Here is a 25,862-nt window from a genome sequence, read left to right as displayed (position 1 = left end):
TTCATCGGAATTGTGTGTGTAGTTTGTGAGAAGAAAGCAAATACCTCTTTTGTGGAAGGGGGGGGGGGGTAATCTCCCTCCGTAGACCCCCTCACACCCCAATTTTTTTAATGCCGTGAACAAACTTTGTTACATCACGGGTCATGAAGGTTGTGGTCGTTTTATCAGAATCGTGTGTGTAGTTTCTGAGAAGTTACAAGTGTTTGTGGACGGACGGACGGACGGACTGATAGCACGCCATCCCATAAACTCCCTGGAACTACGTTCCAGGTGAGCTAAAAAATAAATTACAGTAATGATTGTGTTTGATTAATTTTTATGTTAACAAACCATGGTGTCGATGACATTAAAGTGTGTAATTCTGTGAGGTCGTCGTATTGAAGATCTCTCTAAACAAGGATCAAGGGAAGCTTCTGAAGCATTTTATCAAAACATTCTTATTGATTTATGAAGATTTTGGAGTTGTGATGTCATCTTGTGAGCTGTTAAAGTCATGCGAATGAGGAACAGTTCTTACCACAGATGAGCCAACATGAGTGACACACAATGCTTTGGCTGATAAAGCAGTGGCATTTATTGGATGGTTTTGCTGGTGGTCCTCTCAAAACTCGTTCTTATGGTTTAAAAGGCATCAGCTGAGCTGTGAGACTGCCAAAGCAACAAACGATGAGCGGAGGAATGGCTTCTCTGGATGTTCCAATTTAGAAAAATACCTGTAGTGACTCACTAATTTTCTCAATAATTCATTTATTTTTCAAACACGTGAACAAATAAAGCAAACACGTGAACTCTGGTAGCCAATCAGTTGCATCTTTCCGGAGAGCCATTAACGCGGGATGCTAAAAAGGTCGAGGACTCACGGGAGCTTTTTGGTGACAACACGTTGGAAGCTTGCACGGACAGCCTTTCTCATCCCTATTCACGAGTTACTCAACACGTCATTATTTTTCAGTGGCTTTTGGTTCAACTTTATCAAGACCATTAAGTGAAGTGGATTTCGTTTGTTGGGTTAAACAACCACGGCTGCAAGGAACGAGTTTTTCTCTTCTGCTTACCATTTTTCGATGCCATTCTGAAGCCGCAACGGCTCAGCACCATTAAATATTTCCTACTTTACCAAGCACTGAAGAGACGCTGAAGGAGTAATCATCAGCCAGACTTCATCTACAACAGGTAATTGCATTGTTCATGTGAGTGAGATTTCTCTTGTTCTGGTTTAAGCATCATCATCTTAACCAGCATACTGAAAGGGAATAATCACCACACCTAAATAAGGACCGGTGATGACTGATGGGATGGAGTGGCATTTGACAGGATTTGAGGCAAAATAACTCATGGATTGAATTTGAAGCACCACTGCCGGCACATCATTCACCGTGACAAAAATGATGAACGCTATAACAAAAGTTTACTCTCAACTGGGCCAAACGGAATAAATAGAGAAGTTTAAATTAAATTTAGATGTCCTAAGCATAATAAGAAGACATTGTTAATTATGCCCATGACGTTTGGTGACAAGGCGTGAAGTGGTAAGAAAGGAGATCGGAAAAGGGACAGACAGACCGATTTATTTATAATAGATTATTACAACAACCTGACAAAGGAAATCAATGTTTTTATTTTTATTTTTTATTGTGAAGTAAAAACCACACAAGCATAAAACTGCCAAACAGAGGGGAGGAAAAAGACATGATTGTCAACCAAAATAGCTTTCCACTTATTTAATAAAACAATTTACATAAATATATAAAAAGTTAAACGTACAGTATAATGATGTGATGCAAGTATCAAACGGGATGCAAATATACTACACAAGGCTTGGTAGAAAAGCCTTGCCAAATGCATTTACAGACATACGAGTACAAAGTAAGACATTTCTCTAAAAGGAAAAGGAAAAATGTGCCTTCAAGAAAAAAACACAAGAACCCAAAAGTTAAAGTCGCATATTTTTCAAGTTCACTGTTGAAGGCGTTAGCGTTTGTTGCTGTATTAGGCTTATAGTCCTGGCATCGAAAAGTAAACAAATTTTGGTTTTGCAGGAAAACCACTATAAAGCAAGTAAAATGCTAGTGAAAAATAAAATGAATAAAGAACACTGAACTAGTGACGAAAAAACAATGACAAAAGCCCCCCTCCCCACCCTTTCCCGACTGATGTTTTAATTCAACAAGTTTTGCTATATTTCCACAAATAAATGCAAATTAAAACATAAAACAAAAACAAGAAACACTGTTTTTGTACTCTTGTAGAGGAGTTGAAAGTTCAATTGATGGCTAGTTTGCCAAATGGCTTGCCACCAGGGGGCAGTAAGCCTTAAGGCAGCACCAAGCCATGGTGTGCAAGTTGTGGGCCAAATACAAGCTGATCAACCCTTCAGTGATACAAGGCACAGTTTGTTGAATTGAAGTGGCACATGCAGTTAACATTACTCAAAGTTAGAAAAATAATGACAATGTCAGAATTATCTGAACTTCAAAACAAACAAAATTTACGAACACGCATGATAAATACAACTCAGTAGAGTGAAAGATTTGGTTACAATGGCCAGGCTAGTCACTTATAAATTTATGTGAAATTACTTTATTTCAATCAGCACAATGCACAAAATCTGAGGCATTTTTAACCATCAAAATAAGGAGCAAGTTAAAAGGTGGATACAAATGTGTAAAATTTAACAAGCGGCACAAATAGCTCGGAAATTAAAGACAACATGAAAAGACCTGCAAATATCAATGAAGTTATTGATGAACCCAAAATGTACAATGCTTATCAAAATGGCTTATCACGAAAGGCAAAGTTCATTTCTGTGCTTAAAGTTGGTGAGGAAGGAAGGAGGGGGCAGTGGAAAAGGAAAGAATCCACTTCTCCCTTACCGGTGAACGTTGAAAATATTTTGCGGCAGGCTGATTAAAAAAAAAACCCGGAACTTATAAAAAGCATCAAAACGATCAAAATAACATTGGGTGCAAGGCAAACGATGGCAGCATGAATGTGTTTTATTTAATTTGTCGTGTAAGGCGGTAAGATTGAGGTCACCGTAAGTGGCTTCTATCTTATGGCACACATCAAAGTAATATGTTCAGTTCCCCAGCCGGATCCAAATGTCCGTAACCGAACAGTAGTGGCATTTTAAATTCAATATGATTCGCTCAAATAGCAAAATTACACTGTGCAGACTGATATTTTTGTACAACTGGCACCCAATAATGGGTGTTCTGTCCATAATCACAGGAATGCAAGCTGTCCAATTAAGGAGCAATGTTAGTACAAGTTTAATAAATACATAAATAATAAGTATTGTAAGGCTATAAAAATTTAGCATTTTAATTTTTTTCTCAAACTGTATCAGCATTCCTGTTGCAACGTTCGATAATAATGTTTAATATCCCGATTTGATACCCTCGGTGTTTCTAAGTTATTTTAAAGAAAATGCAAGCGACCACATTAACCTCACACGAGAGAGAGAGAGAAGAGAAGAGAAGAGAAGAGAAGAGAAGAGAAGAGAAGAGAAGAGAAGAGAAGAGAAGAGAAGAGAAGAGAAGAGAAGAGAAGAGAAGAGAAGAGAAGAGAAGAGAAGAGAAGAGAAGAGAAGAGAAGAGAAAAACACAAAGGAAAATAACATCTGGGGAGATATTTACACATGGAAACACAAAACCTGAAAACATAAGCAATGTGTCAATCCCTTGCATAGGATCCAAAGCAGAATGCAATGGCATTTTGTAGCATAGTTTTTATTATTTTAACTCTATGTGCCTAAACTAAAAAAACAAGCCACTGTGGAAAGTCTAAGAGGTAGATTAATTGGAAAAAAAAATACCGTTAATTTTGAAAAAGTTCTTTTTCTGTCCAAACACAGCTCACATCTCTTACCACCTGCAACTTACACTAACAAACCAGAATAAACACGTTTTCCTCATAACGATCCTAAAGCCTCAACAGGCCCTACAACACTGCACTGTACAACTGCATGCGAGAATCTCCAGAAGGGACAAATTATTTGCTCACTTCTGCTGAACGTGGATGTTCCATTTGCAAAATGCTAAAACGAATCATCTGCAGCAGTGGTCGACTCAAGCAATGTGGGCGGTTAAGGTTAAAGGCAGTCTTGATGCACAAAAAGGAATGCTCTTCCACAGAAAAACAATTCGCTTGATATTAATCTCGTCTCGCTTTTTCATGCTATTCTACATACCGAAGCCATCTTGAAACTCCTTCCAAAATTCCAATCTCCAAGACGAGAAAAAAAAGAAAAGAAAACAACAAACATACATACATTACCACCACCCCATTTCTGACAAAGGAAGTGGGAATGCTACTCCTGCAAGAGCAAACCACGTGCATGTGTAACACTGGTTATGTACGTGCAGTGCCTATCGGGAACTGTAGCAGGCTTCCACGGATTACCAGTTCATGACAGCGTTGCGATTAAGGGTCATGAAATAGACTTGGCTTGCACCGCCCGATCGCACTGAAGCAAAGAAAACCTACGATAGAACGAAAAGTGGAATGAGGAAAGGGGGGGGGGAGAAGAAGAGGTACAAGGTAACATAATTCGTTCTAAGATTCAGTCATTTGACATTTCAAACAACTTAAATCTTTTCTGCCATTACAGGATTAACAATAAACTGTTAAAGATGATTTTTTTTCTGTAAAATGGAACAAAAATGAATTATATGTGGAACAGATATTCTACCAGCATGATGGTAAAATCGACTTCATAATCACCTTCATCCTAATGAGATTGACCTCGATTTGCTATTCAAACAGGATCCTGAATTTGGTTAAATTATCACGACTGCAAATGTGGAATACAAGGGGACACTGTTTCAGAGGAGACATTAAGGCAGCTCCTTTCAATGTGTAGCCAAATAAGTCTCTTGGTGCTCTTTGAAATTAGCAGGCCATTTGTTGATATGATTATCATAAAAAGCAAAGCCCTCGGTTTTCACCTTATAAATTGATTAAGTTTGGGCCTCATGCAGAGCAGCCCCTCCGGAAATGTTAGATTTGGCAGTGACTGCAAACTGGTGAACAAATGGCCCCCAGAAAGGTTAGTAAGTGCACCATTCCAGTCCTGTGTGCCACATTTACACTGTCTTGTTCATCTTGAAACACAATGAACTCCGTCTCTGCTACTTGTTATCTGCAGTTTTTTCAACTAACATACACACAAGCCTTATCTGCAGTTATGCACAATGCACACAAGGTGCAGCAGAGGTCTTCACAAGGTAGCACCATGGACCACTACCCTAAAAAAGGGGCAGTGTGCCATGGCCATGTGAATTTACAAAAAAGGTTTACATCAACACAAAGGGTTCCCAACTGCCATGTCACAAACCTTATTGTTTCTCTCGCACAAGAACTTGAGTCGTTGCGCTCGTTTGTGCATGAACACACCATCTAAATGGCCTGTGTCCACAGAGCGGATCTCGATGGCTTTCTCTCCCCAGCCCATTATCTGGTTAGAGCGAATGTATGCTGAGGAGAGAAGAAACAAAATAAAAGTATATAAGAAAAAATTCTCCGAGATACAGACGAAAGGTGGAAGTTGGTGAGAAAAAGACTATGAGGAAACAACCAGAAAAAGGCCAATCGGCACATCACGACAACTGCAAATCTGCCATGAAGGAAAGCTTGGATACCCTGGAAATTTTTACGAAAGCAGTCGCCGCAGCAGCACAACAGAAATTTCACTGCGATCACAGAGTAGCATAATTGTGAAGGCAAATCCTTACAAAACAAAACATTCTGTAGATGGGTTCAGATTACATTTACTTCACCATTCCAGTTGTTTGGAGGTCAATTATCATGATGCAAGCATTGAATAACAGAAGAAAGCCAATTGCGTTGTGCTCCAAGGAGCAAACTTGCCATGCCATGTTTCAGGTATCAGGGGAGTATCAAAAAAACTAAACGATGAAAGTTGACAATTGCAGTCACGTCGTTATCGTGGTAATTTGAAGTTGAGTGTAGTGCAGGTATTAGAAAATTTGGAACTTTGGTGTACCTTCAAATTTCGGATTTGCTACATCACATATCACAGTAGCTGGATATTAAAATCAAACAAGTGAAATCCTTCAATACAGCACGTGTGGTGAAGCAAATGAGTACACTAATGTTAAAATATGCAATTTATGCTTTTTCAGTTGAAAAACAATTAAAAAGCGTACTTAATATTTGAAATGTAAAAATCTTGTTATTATTGTGATAAGCACCTTTATATATAACAGAAGGAATGAAATCATTTGATATAGCGTGGCAGGGGGCCGCAAAAGAATGATGGCATAAGAAGAACTTAGCTTTCAGCGTTCGGCGCGAAATGCGATGGTGGGCGGAAATGACGTCTTTCGTTCGTCCGTACATGAGAGGGGAGCGTTTCTTGTTTTTTTTCCGTCAAGCGATAAATTCAATGGTTTTCACATATATATCACATTAGTTTCACAAATTTCCATTGAAATACTTGGGTATTTCCGTCAATTGTCGCCATTTCCGTCTAGGTTATGCACTGCCATCTACCGGACGGCTGTCATTGGCTGTCTTGAGGCACGTGGGGGAGGGGGGGGACACCGGAGATGTGGTAGACACCGGGGACATTTCAAACTCGGTGCACTTGTATACAGCGCATGCGCTGTAATGATGTTTCAAGTTTGAGTGGAAAAAGTAAGAAAAAATAAAATAATAAAACTACACCAGAAACATAATCAACTAGAGGGGGAGCACTCGGTAGAGTGCAAAACCTCCGCCACCAATACTGCTGGGTCACTTAAGTGAACCTGATATCCTATTAATTGTAGGTCAAAACGGATCAGACTCTACTGAACCACGATTGAATAAACTAAACTAGATCGACGCGCATGTAGAAATGCCCAAAAAAAATTCGAAATTTTTTTGAAAAAAAAGTTGCAAAATTTCTGTTTTTTTTCCTCTAACAATTTTTTTTGGGGGTTGGAAATCACTTAAAACATGTAGAAATGCAAAAACAGAAATTCAAATATTTTTTTCAAAATGGCCACCATAGCGGCCATATTGGACTTTGTACCAGGTCCAAAATCTAATGGTATGATCCTTGGACCATACCTTATCCCCCCACCAAGTTTCGTCGAAATCCGTCCCGGAGTTTTTTTCCGTAATACTGTTCACAAACAAACAAACAAACAGACAGGGGTGAAAACAGTAACCTCCGTCCATCTTCGATGGCGGAGGTTAAATATTTTGTGCATTAGCAGCTTAAGAGTGGATACAACAGGAATATGTAGTCAGATTGAGTAAAAATAATTTGGAACTTTGGTGCACTGTCAAGGTTTTGAGTTTATGCACAGTGCATCGCAATACAAAACCAAATGAATCGATCATGCATACAAATAATTTAATTATAAAATTGTAAATTTAAGGCGTTACAGCACATACAACCCTCTCCGGCTGTAAATGGAGTCTGGCAGTGGTGAAGAGGGGTGGGGGAGGGTTTAGAGGATTCAATTGAGAGTTGAGCTGGAAACTTTGGACTATTTCATTTGAACACCCAAGGTGGTCGAGAGCAGTTCATGTCGTTCAATGCAAGAGGAACTGTAACAGCCAAGTCTGATGATGGGATAATGCTCTGGCATCCAGATTTTTTTGTGCCATTTAATCGATTCAGATAAACTAGAAGGGCACTCGGGAGAGTGCATACCTCCGTCATGTTATGCCTGATCCACGAGAACATATCGGCCCAATACATTTTTGAAATATCGTGCCATATATCGTTTTTGGCCCTAACTGTTGTCAATGGTGAAGAATCACTTTAAAAATTAAATAATTCTCGTATCCAGATCCGGATCCGGATCGTCATCAAAATCGAATCAATTCATCCTTGCCACACACCCAAACCTGCCCACCAAGTTTCATCTGAATCCGTCCACAACTTTTTGAGATATCATGCACACAGACAGACAAACAGAAAGGGGTGAAAACATAACCTCCTTCAACTTCGGTGGCAGAGGTCATAATTGTGGGTTCTGGGAGTGTCGGAGAATTCCAGCCTAAGCATAACAAAAGGTGGGTATCTGGTGCGACTTGCATCCAAGGACAGAATAAGTTTCATCACAGCAATAGCTGAAAGGCCTTCACTTGCTAAAGCCACCATAGGAAGTAACGAGTGCTGTAGGAATCTCACAGGAGATCCAAGAAAATAGAAGGGAGTGAAATGAATTAAAATCGAATAAATTTAAAAACAATTTGAAGTGTTCCATGGAGGATATCATTGATGCCATCACGATACGAAGAAGTAACAGGTACTGACCCACAGACGCAGGCATCTCCCCCCATTGCAGAACCACATCCTTGGTAATGCGTCCGTATGTGTTCACGTACACGCCCTCATCCTCGTAGCACAGCAGCAGCTCCATTCCCTCAGTGCTTGGCAGTACAATTATGGAATGTGGATTTACACCACCCTGGATCTGCGCAAACCCAGTCATTAACAAGATCCTGCTGTCATTATCTCACTACACCTTTGTATCATGAGATGACACTGTACACTGAATAAACTGAAGTAGGCAGGCCAAATAAGGAACAAATTAATGAAAAACTCAAAAATTATCAATAAGATCGTTCTATTCAGACAAAGTAACAACCAGGCATATTTAAGTTTACTGGTAATACAACAAGATTTTTCAGGTGTTGTGCATGTCGTGTTTACTCACATGTGATGGCTGATAGACAGAGTAGACATTTGCAGAGTCCACATCAATAGCACTAAAGCCAGCATAGTGTCCATAGATGACTTTGAGCCGCTGAGACTCCTCCACTGTCAAGTCCACAAGTAATGGCCTGTTGTCCAAGTTCCCAAATGACTAAAGGACAAAAAGCATAAAAGCCAGCTTTGGCTGCTGATTTGATCTGAGAACTTACTCCGTTCTGTCTGCTTTGCTTATATTGCTGGTCCAGGCCAAATATGCTTCCGCCTTCCGATTGTAAATTTAATGCTTCATTGCAATTCAATTGCTCTCTCTTCTTTTACCTTTTGTGGTTAATCACTTAAACTTCTGAGTTATTAAATGTTTAGTTTGTTATAAAACAATAAACGGCATATCCCAACAATGGTAAAAAAAAAAAAAAATTGTGTTGGTCATGGAGATGGTAAAGTGTACAGTATATATATATATATATATATATATATATATATATATATATATATATATATATATATATATATATATATATATATATATATATAATGCAAGGTGTGATGGAGGCAGTGGCGATGGTAAAGTCCAAACAAATAAATAAATAAATAAATAAAGAATGCATCCCAAAAGGAAAAACAATCCTGTACTTTTCTCTCCCATCATTTATTTTTTTTAAATGCCAAAATTAGAAAATATAATCATGTGTCCCATGACCTTGAGCTTCAATCCTCAAATCATTTGACATGCCTCATGCCCAGACATCATTACATGTGTGTGTGCTGAAGACGAAAGGAATGAGTGCAGTAATTTTTTGAGGAAAGGCTTTGGACAGACACGGATGGATGGAAGGACTGACAGCACCCAAAATATAAGCCCTCATCCGCGCTGATATCCGGTTAGAGACTAAAAATCTAGAGCATAACTGAATAATAATCCCGAGTCCAGACCCTCAGACACATCAATATGTTTTTACTCCTCCATGGCAGTTTCCGAGGGCTTTTCCATTGGCATCTGTTGATGGAAAGCAACTCTCCATCAAAGTTGGTAATGACCAGTGAGACAGTTTCACGTCAATACACAAACATGAAAAAGCAGCCTCAGAAACAGCCATAGAAAAAAACAACAACAACAAAAAAACGGACCAGTGTGACAAAAGTAATTTAATGCAGAACAGAAAAGTTGTTGAGCAGCAAAACTTTTCAGCTATATAACAGAAGTTTGGCAAAACAATTTAATGAGTTGTGCGGCAAATATTAACCTGAAGTGGTAATTGCAAATGAGATGAGCATCTCTTCACTGACCAAATAAAATGCAGAGAATTGTACCTTGAAAGCCATGAATTTATGGTACGGCTTCGGTGCCCAAGCATACACCTCCACAGAGTTCTTGAGTGCAATCACCAAAAACCGGATCCTCTCGTACTTTACTGTGATGATATAGCAGCAGTATATTAAAGAGAGAAACCAACAAAATCCCACTCTGCCTGGTGGAGTAGCCTTTACGTCAACAGTTAGTAATGCTCTCAAAGCCAAACATACTGATTACAAGACCAAAAATTTGTTTCCTGCTCCGGAATAAGTTTGATTGTCGGCAAAGGTATGTGATAATGAAAAATATTAATGATTAAAAAAAACAACAAGCGCAAAATACTTGGCATATATATATATATATATATATATATATATATATATATATATATATATATATATATATATATATATATATATATCTTCTTCTTCCTTCGGCTACTCCCGTTAGGGGTCGCCACAGCGGATCATCCTTATGATCCGCATAGTGATTTGGCACATGTTTTACGCCGGATGCCCTTCCTGACGCAACCCTGGTCGTCTCTTACGACACAGGGATATGGTACACCTATTTTAACCGGGGTATACACCGGCCCAGTATACTGGTACTCATTTCGCCGACCTCGGAAGGATGACAGGCTGAGTCAACCCCCTGGTGTATTAATTCAGTGGCCCAACGGGGCTTGAACTCGGGACCTTTTGGATCCCAAGCCGCTGCCCTAACCACTGCGCCAACACCAGGCTCATATATATATATATATATATATATATATATATATATATATATATATATATATATATATATATATATATATATATATATATATATATCAGACAAATGTTTCCAGGATTATCGTGCAGGTCGTCAGCAAACCAGAACGGGAAACACGCATCATAGGTTCCCTTATAAGGAAGCATTAAAATCACATTTCACCTCTCGGTTACAATCGTCCAATTAATTATCATTTTCACATTTTCGAGAGATAACTGCGAAGTGCTGCAAGCTGAACTGGAGAGATAGGTCACTTTCCATTTGGCATTGAAGGCTGCTTTAACTCAAAAGAAAGAGCAGATTAATCTCACTAAAAGTGCAATGACAATCCCACGAGGACAATCATTTTTGGCAGTCCGTTGATTAAATTTTAGCCAAATTCACATTTGAATGTGATAAATTCAGACCTCTCCATTACTGATAAATTTATTCTCTGCGAATGGAAGACAGTTGAAAATAATTTACAAGCTCTTTCTAAAAACAGGTTTAAGCCCTCAAGAAAACTAGTTTTCGCTGCCAAAGCAATTGCCACCGAGCTGTTTAGCTTTGGTTTGAATATCAACCAAACTAGAAATTGTCATCCTGGTGATTCGCATGCAGGGCGATACATCAACGTGTGCTCTTTCCCTCATAGGGACGTTAAGTTGGGTGCAGTCTGCCAACAATAGTTGGTGAACGTCAAAGATTTTATGGTAATCTTTCATGAAGAGGGAGAAAGTTACCACCGGCACCTTGAAAGTCTTATCCAAATTCAGAATTGAATCCGAGTCCAATATGAAATGTTTAAGAACAACGGCCGAGGGCCTTTTTTTAAACATTGTTTTTCATGTGCATAACAATCGGCCAACTCCACATAAGCAAGCTGTCTAGTTTACATTATGACGACTGATTGTGCATAATCTTGACTGCCTTTCTTCATGAAGCAGATTCTGCAATTCTTTACTGAAAATACTTTGAGCAAACATGAGAAAGCTGCATCTCACACATCACACAGGGATTTGATTATTACAGTTACAAAGGTCACATAAATGTACAAAGGGTCATCCTCAAACTGTTTTAATATGAAGGTAACCTTCAATACGATAATGAAACTGTTCCAGCTACAACAGATGACTTGCCTGATATATGACACGATATCAATAACTCTGCATCATAATGGAGATTGTGATGATGAATATGAGAGTTAAATCACAACGGTAAAGGATTACGTCAACAGGAGTTCACCAAGATGATTTAGTAAAAATAAATAAATATTGCAGCAGACTCACCAACTTTGTAATGTACACATCCCTCAAGGTCTCCAACCGTGGCCCATCCCTGTTTCTTCTCCACTTCTGGATCATTGTGCAATATCTTGTTGCGGAGCCAAGACAAGTAGTACACACGCAGTTTATTCTTCTTGCCTGTGAAAGTGGAACGTGGTTATTGCTGGACTCGTACAGAAGAACGTGGTCAGTTTAAAGGCACGTACTTTCTGTGCAGCCTCCCAAACGTGTAATAAGCAGAATTAACCTTCATAAACGATTAAAAAAAACAAACATTATAGTGTGTAAACGAAGATAACTTCATGAACATGTTTTAAAATTTCAGTAGCATGTATTTTTGTGCATATAGTATTGCAGTAATAAAGAGCTGTTTGAAATGTAGAACAGAGCCAAACTAGAATGGCACTCAGGAGAGCACATACCTCCGCAGGCCAAACAGTCTATGTTTTGTCTCCGACTGATAGGCCAGACCTGGATCCGGACCTGAACCAAAATGTAATCGGCTTGTCCTTGTCACGTACTCAACTCGTCAACCAGTTTTGTCCGAATCCGTCCGTAACATTTTCAGATCTCATGCTATATCTCGATTCTGGCCCAATCTCTCAACGGCAATGAATCACTTAAAAATTCCAGTGTAAATCACAAATCACAAATCACAAGTGAATCACAAATAAATAAAAAAACTTAAAAGTTAAAAATTCGGCAATTCCAGGATTTGCATATTCACTAAAATCTAATCAATTTGTCCATGTCACACACTAAACCTGTCAACCAAATTTCGTACGAATCCATCGATAACTTTTTGAGATATCCTACTCACAGCCAATCAGACAGACAGGCGTGAAAACATAACGTTCGGTTTTTGAAAAAAAAAAAAATACTTGAACGTTTTTTGAAATATCGCGTTCACAAGCCAAGTTACCGAGATGGTTGCCATGGCAACATAATTCAGCCAATCACAGCCGTGATATAATCAGGTTGAGATAATATCATGAGGAATAGATAGATATCTGTAATGTGAAAGTTAAATGGTGAACGATTTTTGAAATATCTCATACACAAAGGGACATGGACGGATGATCGGTAAGTCAGACGGAGCTCATTATAATGTCCTTCATCTCCGACCTTGGCGAAGGGGCGGGGGAGAAAAATTTGAGCTGTGGGGAGTGGGGACACTTCTGAGATCGACTTGTGAATGGGGCAATGCTTGATCTGATCGACATATTAGACAGGGTTGGTGAGGAGGTGAAAAGGAAGAAAGATGAGAAAGTGAAGAAGTGGGGAGGTGGGGTGGAAAGGAGCAAGGGGAATACTTCAAGTGAAGAGTAGGTATGTAGTCATGGTCGATCCATCCATCTATTGGGACCATACTCTGCACAGAGCAACAGTGCTGCCGAAGCAGTCTCCTGGGCTATTGGGCACAATCCTGGACAGGTCACCACTCTTGACACAGGATACTTGAAATGGCTCAATCATCCCAGCAAGCTGGTACTCATTTTGCTGACCTCAGAAGGATGACAGGCTGAGTCAACCCCACCTGGTATTAATTCAATGCATTTTTAAACTCAGGACCTTTGGATCCCAAGCTCACCACCCTAACCATAAAGCCAACATCAGGCATGTCATATAGTCATGGTGGAACACTAAAAACTCAGGTGACACTTAACACCAATCACAGTTAAGTGTGCATCATTGACCAGTATATGAGGCCGCAAGGCTTCAAAGTCAGTGGATTGAACAGCGATGTGTTGTCATGATGAGCCCCAAAAAGGGTGAAACTAGTCGATAGCTTTGCTTATCATCAGCTTGGTAACAGTACTTGATCTTGGCCCTTCTGGGACTGCAGTCATGACATCGTCATGATGGTATTGCCACAGCGGTTTGTCCAGGCCAGAGAACTTAATTAATTAATCATCTTCATAGAACTCCCGACCGCTATAAATAAAGGTCATGCCTTGTGATGATTGATTGGTGGGGTAGAAGACCATGTGTCCATGTGGCAGATGGCACTTGTTGGTCCTATATCGTGCAGCAATAGCTGTAATGGGAATCGATCTGGTGTCCTCACCAATCACGGTTAGGGGTGCATCATTAACACACACATATATATATATATATAAATAAAAAAATATATAAATATATATATATATATATATATATATAAATAAAAAAATATATAAATATATATATATATCGAAATGTGCAGAGCATGACGAGCGCTCCCTGATCTCCTACAGACGCAAGTCATGTGCATGAGCAGATCATCGCGTCACCTCCGACCTGAAGTCTTCAGCCCAGCCACTCATGTCAAAAGACAGATTTATTTATGGTGGTCATTGATTAAACATCAAACGGAGTCACCGATCTGGATTTCGGGCTATTTGCCCTCATCGGGACGGCATACCATATAAATGTCCAACCAATGATGACCACAATTGTCATTTAAATGAAAACAGTACCTCCTGGCTTTAATGGTGAGCATAAGCCACGGAGTACGTATCACACGGTAAAAACTGCATCATCCGCAAAGAATAAAAGCATGTTTTCCACCCAGGCCATCGTTCCCACCAACGCTAACCAAAAACCAGAAGGCACAGTGTAATCTGGCGGAGATGAAAATCAAAATGTGTGGAGCGTGACGAGGCGACATGGACATGTAGGTGACCCGATGATCAGTTATTTCATTAGTCTGTGTATGGATAGTCCTTGGTCCCTTGTCAAAGGGCTGTTTTGGGGGCATGCATTGGCTTAGCTGTATTTGTCCCATGTAATGTCTCCCCCCCTCCCCCTCTGTTATTTTCAATCTTTCTTCCTTCATACCATCGTTCTGTTCAATCCCCCTGTTACTTTCAATCTTCCCTCCTTTACCTGATTGGCCCGCTGCAACGGTCCACCAATAATCTTCCCTCCATCAAACATCCTTTCAACAGTCCCTCCTTCACCCCATCGTTCTTACTTTCAATCCCGCGGCCGTTCGGTCATCCCTCGGTCGTGCAGGGTTCCTTTCCGTGTTCCCTCCATCCACCCATTGCATGGTAACCCATCGGGTGCTCTTGCATGCATGCTCGTGTCATGTTTCACATGCATGTTCGTGGCACTTGGCATGGCCTGCGAAGTGCGGCGCTTCTCACAGGCGTGGTACAGTGCAAAACAGTGCGAGTGGGTGTTTTGCGCGCGAGGCCGGGGGTTCGGGGGCTCTCGTCACGGTTTTGGGTATGTAAAAGGCAGGGCGGGAGTGGTGCTGAAAGTTCCTTCAGAACGGTGTGGACCCACCCCCATCGGCTGCGGACCAATGGGAGGGGAAGAAAGCTGATGTGAAGAAGAAGCAGAAATGCAGAGAAATAAATGGGACAGGCTCACGTGAGCAGGGACGAAGAGTACCCCTGAGCAGATGGCTCAGAAAGCAGAAAGGGAAGAAGCAAAATGCAGAAAGCAGACGCAGAAGGCTGAGAGAAGCAGAAAGGAGGAACGAACGGGACAAGCTCGCATTAGCACAAGACTGACAGACTGAGAAGGCTCGTGAGGGAGGAAAAAAAATGTGTGAGGAAAAAGAAATGATGGTTTCACAAGCAGTTAGTGTCGAGCTTCTGTGGAAAAAGCACACTCCTTCTCCGAGCGTCATTCTGCCCTCTCGATCCTGTCAGTCACGAAGGACGAGGAGGGTGAATGTTGGCACCTCATCAACGGGGACCCGAGGAGGAAGAATCTGAGGCAGAGGAGGGCAAGTCGCATGTCTGTGATGCCGGAGAAGACTCGCCTACTGGGTCTGGGCACCTCAGGGACACGGCTGTATGTCCCCATCGCCACTACCCATCCATTTTCCTTCACATTCTCCTGTATATTTGTGAGAGTTGAGGGAGAGAAGGATCGACTGGTTTCCTTTTCTCCATTCATTACTTTTATTTTATTTTCAAGTCCTTGTTTTATTCTTTGCCCCTGAGTGAATGAGTGAATGAGTGAATGAGTGAATGAGTTTTTTCCCTGAGTGAATGAGTGAATGAGTTTATTCCCGGAGTGAATGATGGCCAAGTCTTGTGTTTAAGTGAGATTGAAGAAGAATATGTTTTGTTGTTAAATCTGCTCCTTTGTGCCTTTTGCTTTCTTGTTTATAAATAGTTATTTTTAAACGATTGCTTGTGTGTTTGTAATGAATAATTGTTTGTTGCTATTTCCAATATGTCTCGGTTGTCTTTTCCTTTATTGGTCCGATGCAGTGCACAAGTACAGTTAGACGGGACGTTCTACCCCAATAATTTACTTTGTCAGCCAGCGCACACTCACTGTAACGCTCGACAGTAATCTGAGTGTGCGTTGAGGGCACTGACCACAATTAGCTGGCCGTCCACAGGAAAAGTATCATGCGAAGTCGTGTAACTCTGCTCAGATTGGTCACACCAATCGGCGTTCGTGGTTGCCGAGCAATCTGCCAGTGTGCGGAGTAATCTGTGCCTGATAGCCTCAGGACCGGGCATTTGGCAGGGACCCGAATACTTCCTCTCATGGCAAGCCTCGAACCCCGGATCCGCGACAATACATACGAGCAAATACAACCTGTCACTTCACTGACTGTGATACTAAGAGAGGGGGGGCAGAGAAAGAGGGGAGAGAGGTGAGAAAGAGGGAGGGGTAGGGGGTGTGAAGAGGGGGGGGAGAGAGAGAGAGAGAGAGAGAGAGAGAGAGAGAGAGAGAGAGAGAGAGAGGAGGGAGAGCGAGGAATGGGGGGAGAGAGGGTGAAGAAGGGAGGAGAAGGGGGGGGAGAGCACCACTTCACCATATGTAGCTATACACTCTTGGAGGTAGTGGGTGTTTGTAGGGGATGGGAGCAAAGAGGATGTGGGAGCAAGTATGATGAAGTGGGGAGGAAAAGGGGGTGTTCTGGACTTCTGTTTGGTAGTGGGACTTGAAGGGAAGTGGGGGGATGGCCCCATCTGCCAGCATTAGTACAGGATTGAATGAAATGGGGTACATTAAACAGCACATTCAAACAGGATAGCAAAACCACCCATCACTTTCAAACAGCATGTACCATTTTTAAAGAGATTATACCATGGGCTTCCTTTGAAATATGCAACTCTAACAACGGCTGCCACCCTGTTTATCTGCTCTGGAACTGGATCTCTCAGAAGGGTCACACACCGCCCGGAGTGTCAAAGAATGCACAAACCGGACAAATGAACACCCCTCCAGCAGCCGGACCCACCGCCAAGCCCAACCCCACAGTCCAAACCCCGAAACCCGGCTCTGCTTAGGAGACTCAAGAGCCCATCGTACCCTTGCTGCAATACTTCTAAACACCCGAAGACACCAGTATTCTGTGTCTTTGTTTAATTTTAGCACATGTTTTAAAACCAAAATGTGAGAAGCCCCAGAATCTCTCAACCTGAGCAAATCCCAAAATTCAAACCGCGGAATCAAACCCAGCAGCAGCCCTCTCTGCCAAAAAAGTTCCCATTCGCCAAACCCGCATACTCCCTAACACTCTGGGCTCAAAACAACACAAACACCACAGCACAATATAACCACCTCAAAACCACAACACAACCATCTGTGGGAACTCATGACAACCACACATTGTTATTGCCTCACGAAAGTTGGAAGAGGGAGGAGAGAGAGGAAGGAGGAGTTTTTAAAAATCAGTTGGAACTGCTGCTAAGGTCAATTCAGCAGTTAAAAATTTGAAATTTGGCTCTGGTTAAGAGATTCTGGAGCTCATCACATGTATGGAAAAAAAATAAAGCCAGGAACACTGGTGTCTCTGGGCGTTTACAAGCATTGCGATGTGTCCAGCGATTCATAGGAATGAAAATGAGACATTCCGATGATACGAGTGAAGAAAGTGAAAACAAAATTTGGGCGCTTTATTGTTAAGAAACCATTGCGGCCTGTTCCAAGACAAGGTATTGTTGAGCAGGCCAAACAAAATGGCGAATCAAGACCACAGCAAGCTGAAAGAGGGCTGACTCAGGGGCTGACCAAGGATGATGCCTTGACAAAGGATATAATTAAATAAGGCTGTTAATTACACTGGTCAACAATTTTTTACTTTCTGAATGTTGTCTAGATTTCTACAAGTGAATTAGGGTATTCTGGCACTGCTGAATCAGGAAATGGCATCCGTTTCTCTCCATCAGGTCAGGTTTTTGTGCTAAGTTGATTTGAAAAAATCAGATCTTGTGACAAAATCAATTACATTTTTGTGGCATTATCAGCTGATTTTTGTCAACACATATCATCCTAAACATGTTTTTAAGAAAAAAAAATGTTTTGCCAACAACATTTATTGATTACATGATAGAAACATCGATTACTGTCATCTGAATGGTGGGCATTGATAAAGGTAAGTACAAGTAAATTGCATGTTGCGTCACCACTGTTCAAACTTCAGGGCTTGAACTTCCGTTTCTTCGAACTCCTGGAATGTTCAGCGGCAGGGAGGTCTCTCTTCAGATTCCAACAGTAGTCAGCCATCATGACTGCATCCCAGCGACCCTGATACCTGGTCTCCATCTCCTTCATGTCCTGATGGAATCTCTCCCCCTGCTCGTCACTCATTGAACCCAGGTTCTCAGGAAACCGGTTCATATGTGAAAATAGGTAGTGCATCTTGATGCTCATGTTGCAGCCCAGGTTTCTGAAAGCAGTCAGCATGTTGTTGACAAGTTCTGCGTAGTTTCTGGCCTTATTGTTGCCAAGAAAGTTCTTCACTACCAAAACAAATGTCTTCCACGCTTCCAGTTCCACTTCGTTCATTGAGTTTTTGAACTCTGGATCTCTGATGAGTTGACGGATCTGAGGACCATCAAAGATGCCAGCTTTCAACTTCTCCATGGTCAATCCTGGAAAAGCCTGGCACAAGTAAGTGAAGCAGTCACCATCTTTGTCCAGAGCCTTGGTGAACTGCTTGATTAAGCCGAGCTTGATGTGCAGCGGTGGGAAGAGTATTCTGTCTCTGTCCACCAGAGGGTCGTTGATGACATTCCTTTCTTTGCATGGCACCAATTCCTCCCGCACAGGCCAGTCCTTCTTCGTGTAATGCTGAGCACGGTCCCTACTATCCCACATGCACAGAAAACATGGGTACTTGGTGAAGCCAGACTGTTGTCCCAACAAAAAGTTCACCATCTTCAGGTCAACACAAATAAACCACTTATGCTGATCATAACCAATTTTCTCCAGCACGTACTTCACCGCTTCATACTTCTCCTTCAGTGTAGTCGAGTGAGCGATGGGTACAGAGGCAAACTGGTTGCCGTTGTGTAGCAGAACACATTTCAGTGATCGCTTGCTGCTGTCAATGAACAGTCTCCAATCTTTGGGTTCGTACTGTGGCACTCCAAGCTTGAGCAGAAGCGCATGTCATAAATTGGCGCATGTAGGTATTGTACATTCTTCAGAGTTCGTTATTTCAAGAAATACAACTTTTTTGTATCACATTATTACAAAATCTGCCCCATTAACTTTAGTTTTGATCCACGAACTTTATGCTTTGCCTCACCAATTTTTGGAAGATTTTGAGGTTTTATGACTTCAAACTGATCCCTTTTCGACATAATCACCCAGAACTATCGTACCTGAATACTTCTTGTCATTAAAATAATTATTTCCAATCAAAACAATTATTTGACATGACATTTTACCCCCACCAACTTCTTCTAAAATGCTCCACACATGCGTACATGTGAACAAAAATGTAAAAAACGACATGTGGCCATATCTCAAAAACTTGACCTGATTGAACAAAACTAATGTGAGTTTTGGATTCAGCGCATCAGATTCGTCCTAAATCAGCTTAAAAAATGCAGACAACAAATTTGTTGTTGACCAGTGTTATCTTCAAAAGGGGTGTTTAAATTAATCCAAACACCAAATTTTCATTCATGAACTACCTTGTCATTTCCTGAGTATGCATGCCAAGTTTGGGGCTGCTAGTTTTCATTGTTACTTACGAAATCTAAAGATTTCATAAGTATATTGATGCCTTCCCTTTCTGTTTGTTACTTACGAAATCGAAAGATTTCGTAAGTATATTGATGCCTTCCGTTTCTGTTTGTTTGTTTGTAGGCACGATAACTCGAGAACGGAAGAAGCTACCAATGTCAAATCACACCACGTGATTCAGGAGGATGATGGCTAGTGCTGATTAGATTTTGGTCAAAATCGGTCAAAGGTCAAGGTCACGGTGAGGTCAAATATTTGATTTTTGATGGTTTGGTACAGATAACTCGAGAACGGAAGAAGCTACCAATGTCAAATTACATCACGTGATTCAGGAGGGTGATGGCTAGCGCTGATTAGATTTTGGTCAAAATCGGTCAAAGGTCAAGGTCACAGTGAGGTCAAACATCCAAAATATTCGATTTTTCATGGTTTGGTACAGAATTATCATAGAAACTTCTGGTTTGCTTCTCTACCTTCTCGAGAGATGGCTTTTATTTGACAAGGTCAGAGGTCAAGTTGACGATTTCGTAAATACCAGTCTATGACTGCTTGTTACTTACGAAATCTAAAGATTTCATAAGTATATTGATGCCTTCCGTTTGTTTGTTTGTTTGTTTGTAGGCACGATAACTCGAGAACAGAAGAAGCTACCAATGTCAAATTACACCACGTGATTCAGGAGGGTGATGGCTAGCGCTGATTAGATTTTGGTCAAAATCGGTCAAAGGTCAAGGTCACGGTGAGGTCAAATATTCGATTTTTGATGGTTTGGTATAGATAATTCGAGAACGGAAGAAGCTACCAATGTGAAATTACACCACGTGATTCAGGAGGCTGATGGCTAGTGCTGATTAGAATTTGGTCAAAATCGGTCAAAGGTCAAGGTCACAGTGAGGTCAAACATCCAAAAAATGATAACTCGAGAACGGAAGAAGCTTCCAATGTCAAATTACACCACATGATTCAGGAGGGTGATGGCTAGTGCTGATTAGATTTTGGACGAAATCGGTCAAAGGTCAAGGTCACAGTGAGGTCAAACATCCAAAAAATGATAACTCGAGAACGGAAGAAGCTACCAATGTCAAATTACACCAAGTGATTCAGGATGGTGACGGCTAGCGCTGATTAGATTTTGGTCAAAATCGGTCAAAGGTCAAGGTCACAGTGAGGTCAAACATCCAAAAAATTCGATTTTTGATGGTTTGATACAGAATCATCGTAGAAACTTCTGGTTTGCGTCGCTACCTTCTCGAGAGACAGCTTTTATTAGACAAGGTCAGAGGTCAAGTTGACGATTTCGTAAGTACCAGTCTATGACTGCTTGTTTGTTTGTTTGTAGGCACGATAACTCGAGAACGGAAGAAGCCACCAATGTCAAATTACACCACGTGATTCAGGAGGGTGGTGGCTAGCGCTGATTAGATTTTGGTCAAAATCGGTCAAAGGTCAAGGTCACAGTGAGGTCCAACATCCAAAACATTCGATTTTTGATGGTTTGGTGCAGAATCATCGTAGAAACTTCTGGTTTGCGTCGCTACCTTCTCTCGAGACAGCTTTTATTAGACAAGGTCAGAGGTCTAGTTGACGATTTCGTAAGTACCAGTCTATGACTGCTTGTTTGTTTGTTTGTAGGCACGATAACTCGAGAACGGAAGAAGCTACCAATGTCAAATTACACCACGTGATTCAGGAGGCTGATGGCTAGTGCTGATTAGATTTTGGTCAAAATTGGTCAAAGGTCAAGGTCACAGTGAGGTCAAACATCCAAAAAATGATAACTCGAGAACGGAAGAAGCTTCCAATGTCAAATTACACCATGTGATTCAGGAGGGTGGTGGCTGGCGCTGATTAGATTTTGGTCAAAATCGGTCAAAGGTCAAAGTGAGGTCAAACATCCAAAACATTCGATTTTTGATGGTTTGGTACAGAATCATCGTAGAAACTTTTGGTTTGTGTCGCTACCTTCTTAAGAGACAGCTTTTATTAGACAAGGTCAGAGGTCAAGTTGACGATTTCATCAGTACCAGTCTATGACTGCTTGTTTTAGAGTTATGGAGGACACACACACACACACACACACACACACACACACACACACACACACACACACACACACACACACACACACACACACACACACACACACACGCACACACTGAAGGTGAGTAGACAGGTATCCGCAATAATTTATTAAAAACTCTGTTGCGTTGACTATATTGCTTATTGTGCTTGTAGGTAACAGAACCAACTGTCTGCACCATTGTGAAGCAGTTTCAACCTTGAGCAGTCAATAATTGTTGTAAGGGAGTTAACATGACCGCTCCGCTGTCCATTTGCACCCCAGAAGAGCAGTGTGCAGTGATATGATTTTTGTGGGCCGAAGGTGTACCATGGGCAGAAATCCATCACAGACTTTCAGCACAATATGGGAACAGTGCTTTACCCCAGCGGAGTTTGTATGATTGGATTACCATATTCAAAAACAGTCGCACAAGAGTCACAGATGATGAACAATCTGGACAACCCATCCACGTCCACAACAGAAGAAAACATTGAAGGAGTCCGCGTCATGATGCTGGATAACCGATGGTTGATTATTGATGAAATGGCACAACATCTGAACATCAGTCATGGTTCTGCGTATGAAATCATCAACAAACGACTTGGCTTTCATAAAGTTTCTGCAAGATTGGTTCCAAAACAACTCACAGAAGAGCACAAGCACAACCGTGTGACAATCTGCCAAAATCTTTTAAACCGCTTTTGTCATGAAGGGAATCCTTTTTTGAGATGCGCCGTCACTGGAGATGAGACGTGGATCCACCATTACGAGCCAGAGAACAAACAACAGAGCATGGAGTTGAAACATCCGACATCACCAATCAAACAGAAGTTCAAAAATCAAGCATCGGCCGGAAAAATGATGTTCACACTCTTCTGGGACTCGCAAGGCCCAATTTTGGAACACCTTCAAGAAGGGGGCACAACGGTAAAGGGTGCCCATTATTAAGAAATGCTCCGGGGAACCACCTATTCGATGGAAATGCCGAGGGTTACTGTCAAAAGGCGTTGCATTGTTGCATGACAATGCCCGTCCACACACTGCTACCCATCCTGTGGAAACCTTCCAGCAATTGAAATTTGAGGTGTTGGAGCATCCTCCGTACAGCCATGACCTGGTCCCTTCGGACATTCAGCTGTTTGGTCCACTCAAACACGCTTTAAGAGGCTGCCCCTTTGCCAGTGACCATCAAGCGACAGAAGTGGTGCATGTGCGATTCGTCACTCAGCCAAAAACTTTTTTTTCTGAGGGCATACAGAAGCTTGTGAACCGATGGATTAAGTGTGTTGAAAAGGAGGGGGGCTATGTGGGAAAATAATGCTCTTGTACATGCTCAATTGTAGTTATATTATTAAAATAAATAAATTTATATATATATATATATATATATATATATATTGTGGATACTTTTTGACTCACCCTCATATACATTTGATTGTGTTTGTATCAGAGATTGGTAAAATAAAGATTGTTTACAATCTGGAGTGTTCATTTTATTAAGACAAGGTACTGTACATCAGGGAAATGAAGTTGCTGAAGAGTTGTGTCTACAATAATAAAAATTTGCTATTTACCATTAAGTTATGTAAGTTGACGATAAGAATCAAACTGTGGAATGGTTGTCAAAATTAAACTCCGGCCTGACATCCACATTTGTCCTTTAATACAAAACAAACTTGCCTAGCTTCAGTTAAGGAATTGATTATTGGATTTTTTGATACGTGATGATAAAAGAAGTTTGAAGTCAATAGCCATATAAATCTTGAAAATGCAACTTAAAAACATGAAATTCTGTCTTATGGTGACAGAAAAACTGTGAATGTGTTTCTCTTTCTTCGAATGTGATTGTCAAACATTACATTGTTTGTTACATATGTAAACAGACAATAATAATCCAGTTGTGATGCTCAGAGCTTGTTCTTTGGAGCAGAATTAAATTCCTGTGAAGCTAAGTTCGACTTGATCAGAGAATGAAGTGTCTTTTCTTACTCCGCTTCCTGACCTTTCTCCACCCTCAAAACGAGTCGAACATTTTTGTTTTCTAAAAAAGTGTCACAAACATTCCAAAACAAACTTTACCCAGATCCACGGCTTTTACCAGAAATAGTGACCAGGATGTTGAGCCCTTCAAGAACATCCATCTGCTGGAAACGGCGCCGATTGATCAGTGTATAAACACGGCCCTGTCCACTTCGATCTAACAGCAGCAGTCCACTCTCAGTGCCCACCAACAGATTCACTCCTGCAAGGAAAGAAAAGTGAGCAGAAGGAGTATTTTCAAAATTTTCCTCGTTACTCACATATGCTGAAAACAACAGCAAATTTTTTTTTACAGTAAAGCCTGCCTTCTGGCCATTTCAGTACATCATACCCACCCCAAAGTGCAGCACACAAGATCTCTGAGTTGAACCTCTTCTTGTATTTTCGGATCTCTGGGGCATCGTTTTGTGGGCGTGTGTTCGTTGGATTCACATTCACAACCGAGCCCTTTCTGCCCTGCTCAGCACGTGTAGCCACAATCTGTGCAGCGGCCACTGCCTGCGCTGCAGCCACTGCCATCAACATTCAAAATTTTTTTCATATATTCAGTAATAATTTCCAACAACAAACTGCTAAAAGTACTAGCATTGCATGATGAATTAGGAAAATTGTTTACCAAGACAGAAAAACAACTACAAAATTTAAACAATTTTTTTTTTTTTGAAGAGGGTGTGGGATTAAACTTTCCAGCATTTTTGCATCAATAATCTGTAGATGGCTCATCATTGAAACTGATGGAAATTTACAAGAACAGGAAACTGCACAGGCTCTCAATCACTAACTTCGTCCAATAACACAATGCAAGCCATGTGATTAAACACATGTGCTATGTTTCGAAAATGGAAACAAATTTATGTAAATAATAAAAAGTGTCATACAGTACCACATCCCACTGACAGGCAGAAAGCAGCGGCATCACTATCTGCTGAGCTGGAATTAATTAGATGCAGTTTTAATAAATGGGGCAGGTCCTTCAATCCTGGAAGTCTCGTAGTCCTACTCTGTCACTCCAGAAGGATCATCGGATGAATCTACATATATCTCTTTCTATGGTCAGCCATTGGAAGCGGTTTCAGTCTCGAACTTCTGCACCTCACCATCAGCCAAGACCTCTCCTGGGCCGACCATGTAGCAAGGATGGCTTCCAAAGCCAGCCAAAGACTGGGCACCCCACGTCGTTACAAGTTATTCCTTGCAAATAAAAACTATAAACAGCCTCCAAGGCTTTTGTCCAGAGCTTAATGGAGTACTACTCTCTCCTATGGGCTACTACCCCAGCATCACATATGTCTCTCCTGGATTCTCAAGAATCAAAAGCTCTCATCCTTGTTGGAATATCCATTAATGAGGCCAAATCACCAGGTCTATTGCTTTCAGATTGCAGGCAAATCGGAAGGCACTCTAATTCTTACTTCCTTTCATCCCATCGGGCTCCCTCTGCTCTCTCAGCTCTTTGACCTTCCACAGTCACTCCAGGATGCATGCATTCTTCCAGCAACTCCCTCCTGGTTAAACACTCAAATTGCAGGCTGCCTGCACACCTCAACTTTTGATCCTCGCTTCTCCCTTCTGTGGAAATGCCTTCTTGAGGCTGTGCTATCCCCCTCTTAATTCCCTCTGGACCTTCAAATAGGCAGTGGCCCACCATCAAACCCTCAATCACCTCACTCACCCATGAACCTCAATCTCGTAAAAAACAAAAACAAAAACAAAAAAACATTGAAAGACTTGAACGCCAAATTAAATCAAACAGATGAAATCAAAGAAAAGTGAAAAAACAACAAAAAAAGGTAGCACAGGCAAATGAGTCAC

The 25,862-nt window shown here is 41.2% G+C and overlaps 1 protein-coding gene across 11 annotated transcripts in view; it reads right to left on the bottom strand.

The window, feature by feature from the left end:
- Positions 1 to 1,600: 1,600 nt before the first annotated feature.
- Positions 1,601 to 25,862, bottom strand: part of LOC147023598 (mitogen-activated protein kinase kinase kinase kinase 4-like) — a 188,124-nt gene continuing 163,862 nt past the window's right edge. For all 11 annotated transcript variants that reach the window (XM_085889133.1, XM_085889144.1, XM_085889136.1 and 8 more), the window contains 8 exons: positions 24,386 to 24,562; positions 24,109 to 24,252; positions 12,014 to 12,148; positions 9,992 to 10,092; positions 8,682 to 8,831; positions 8,279 to 8,438; positions 5,339 to 5,478; positions 1,601 to 4,484 (listed from right to left, as the gene is read on the bottom strand). In XM_085889133.1, the coding sequence (XP_085745259.1) occupies positions 4,401 to 4,484; positions 5,339 to 5,478; positions 8,279 to 8,438; positions 8,682 to 8,831; positions 9,992 to 10,092; positions 12,014 to 12,148; positions 24,109 to 24,252; positions 24,386 to 24,562 (1,091 nt within the window). In that variant the 3' untranslated portion in view covers positions 1,601 to 4,400. The remainder of the gene's footprint in view (positions 4,485 to 5,338; positions 5,479 to 8,278; positions 8,439 to 8,681; positions 8,832 to 9,991; positions 10,093 to 12,013; positions 12,149 to 24,108; positions 24,253 to 24,385; positions 24,563 to 25,862) is intronic.

Source organism: Eptatretus burgeri, chromosome 7, assembly GCF_056783735.1.
Source record: "Eptatretus burgeri isolate ZD-2024b chromosome 7, Ebu_testis_v1, whole genome shotgun sequence".
NCBI classification, from domain to species: domain Eukaryota; kingdom Metazoa; phylum Chordata; class Myxini; order Myxiniformes; family Myxinidae; genus Eptatretus; species Eptatretus burgeri.
The sequence above is the reverse complement of the archived record's forward strand: the minus strand, read 5'-3'. Positions and strand labels throughout refer to the sequence as shown.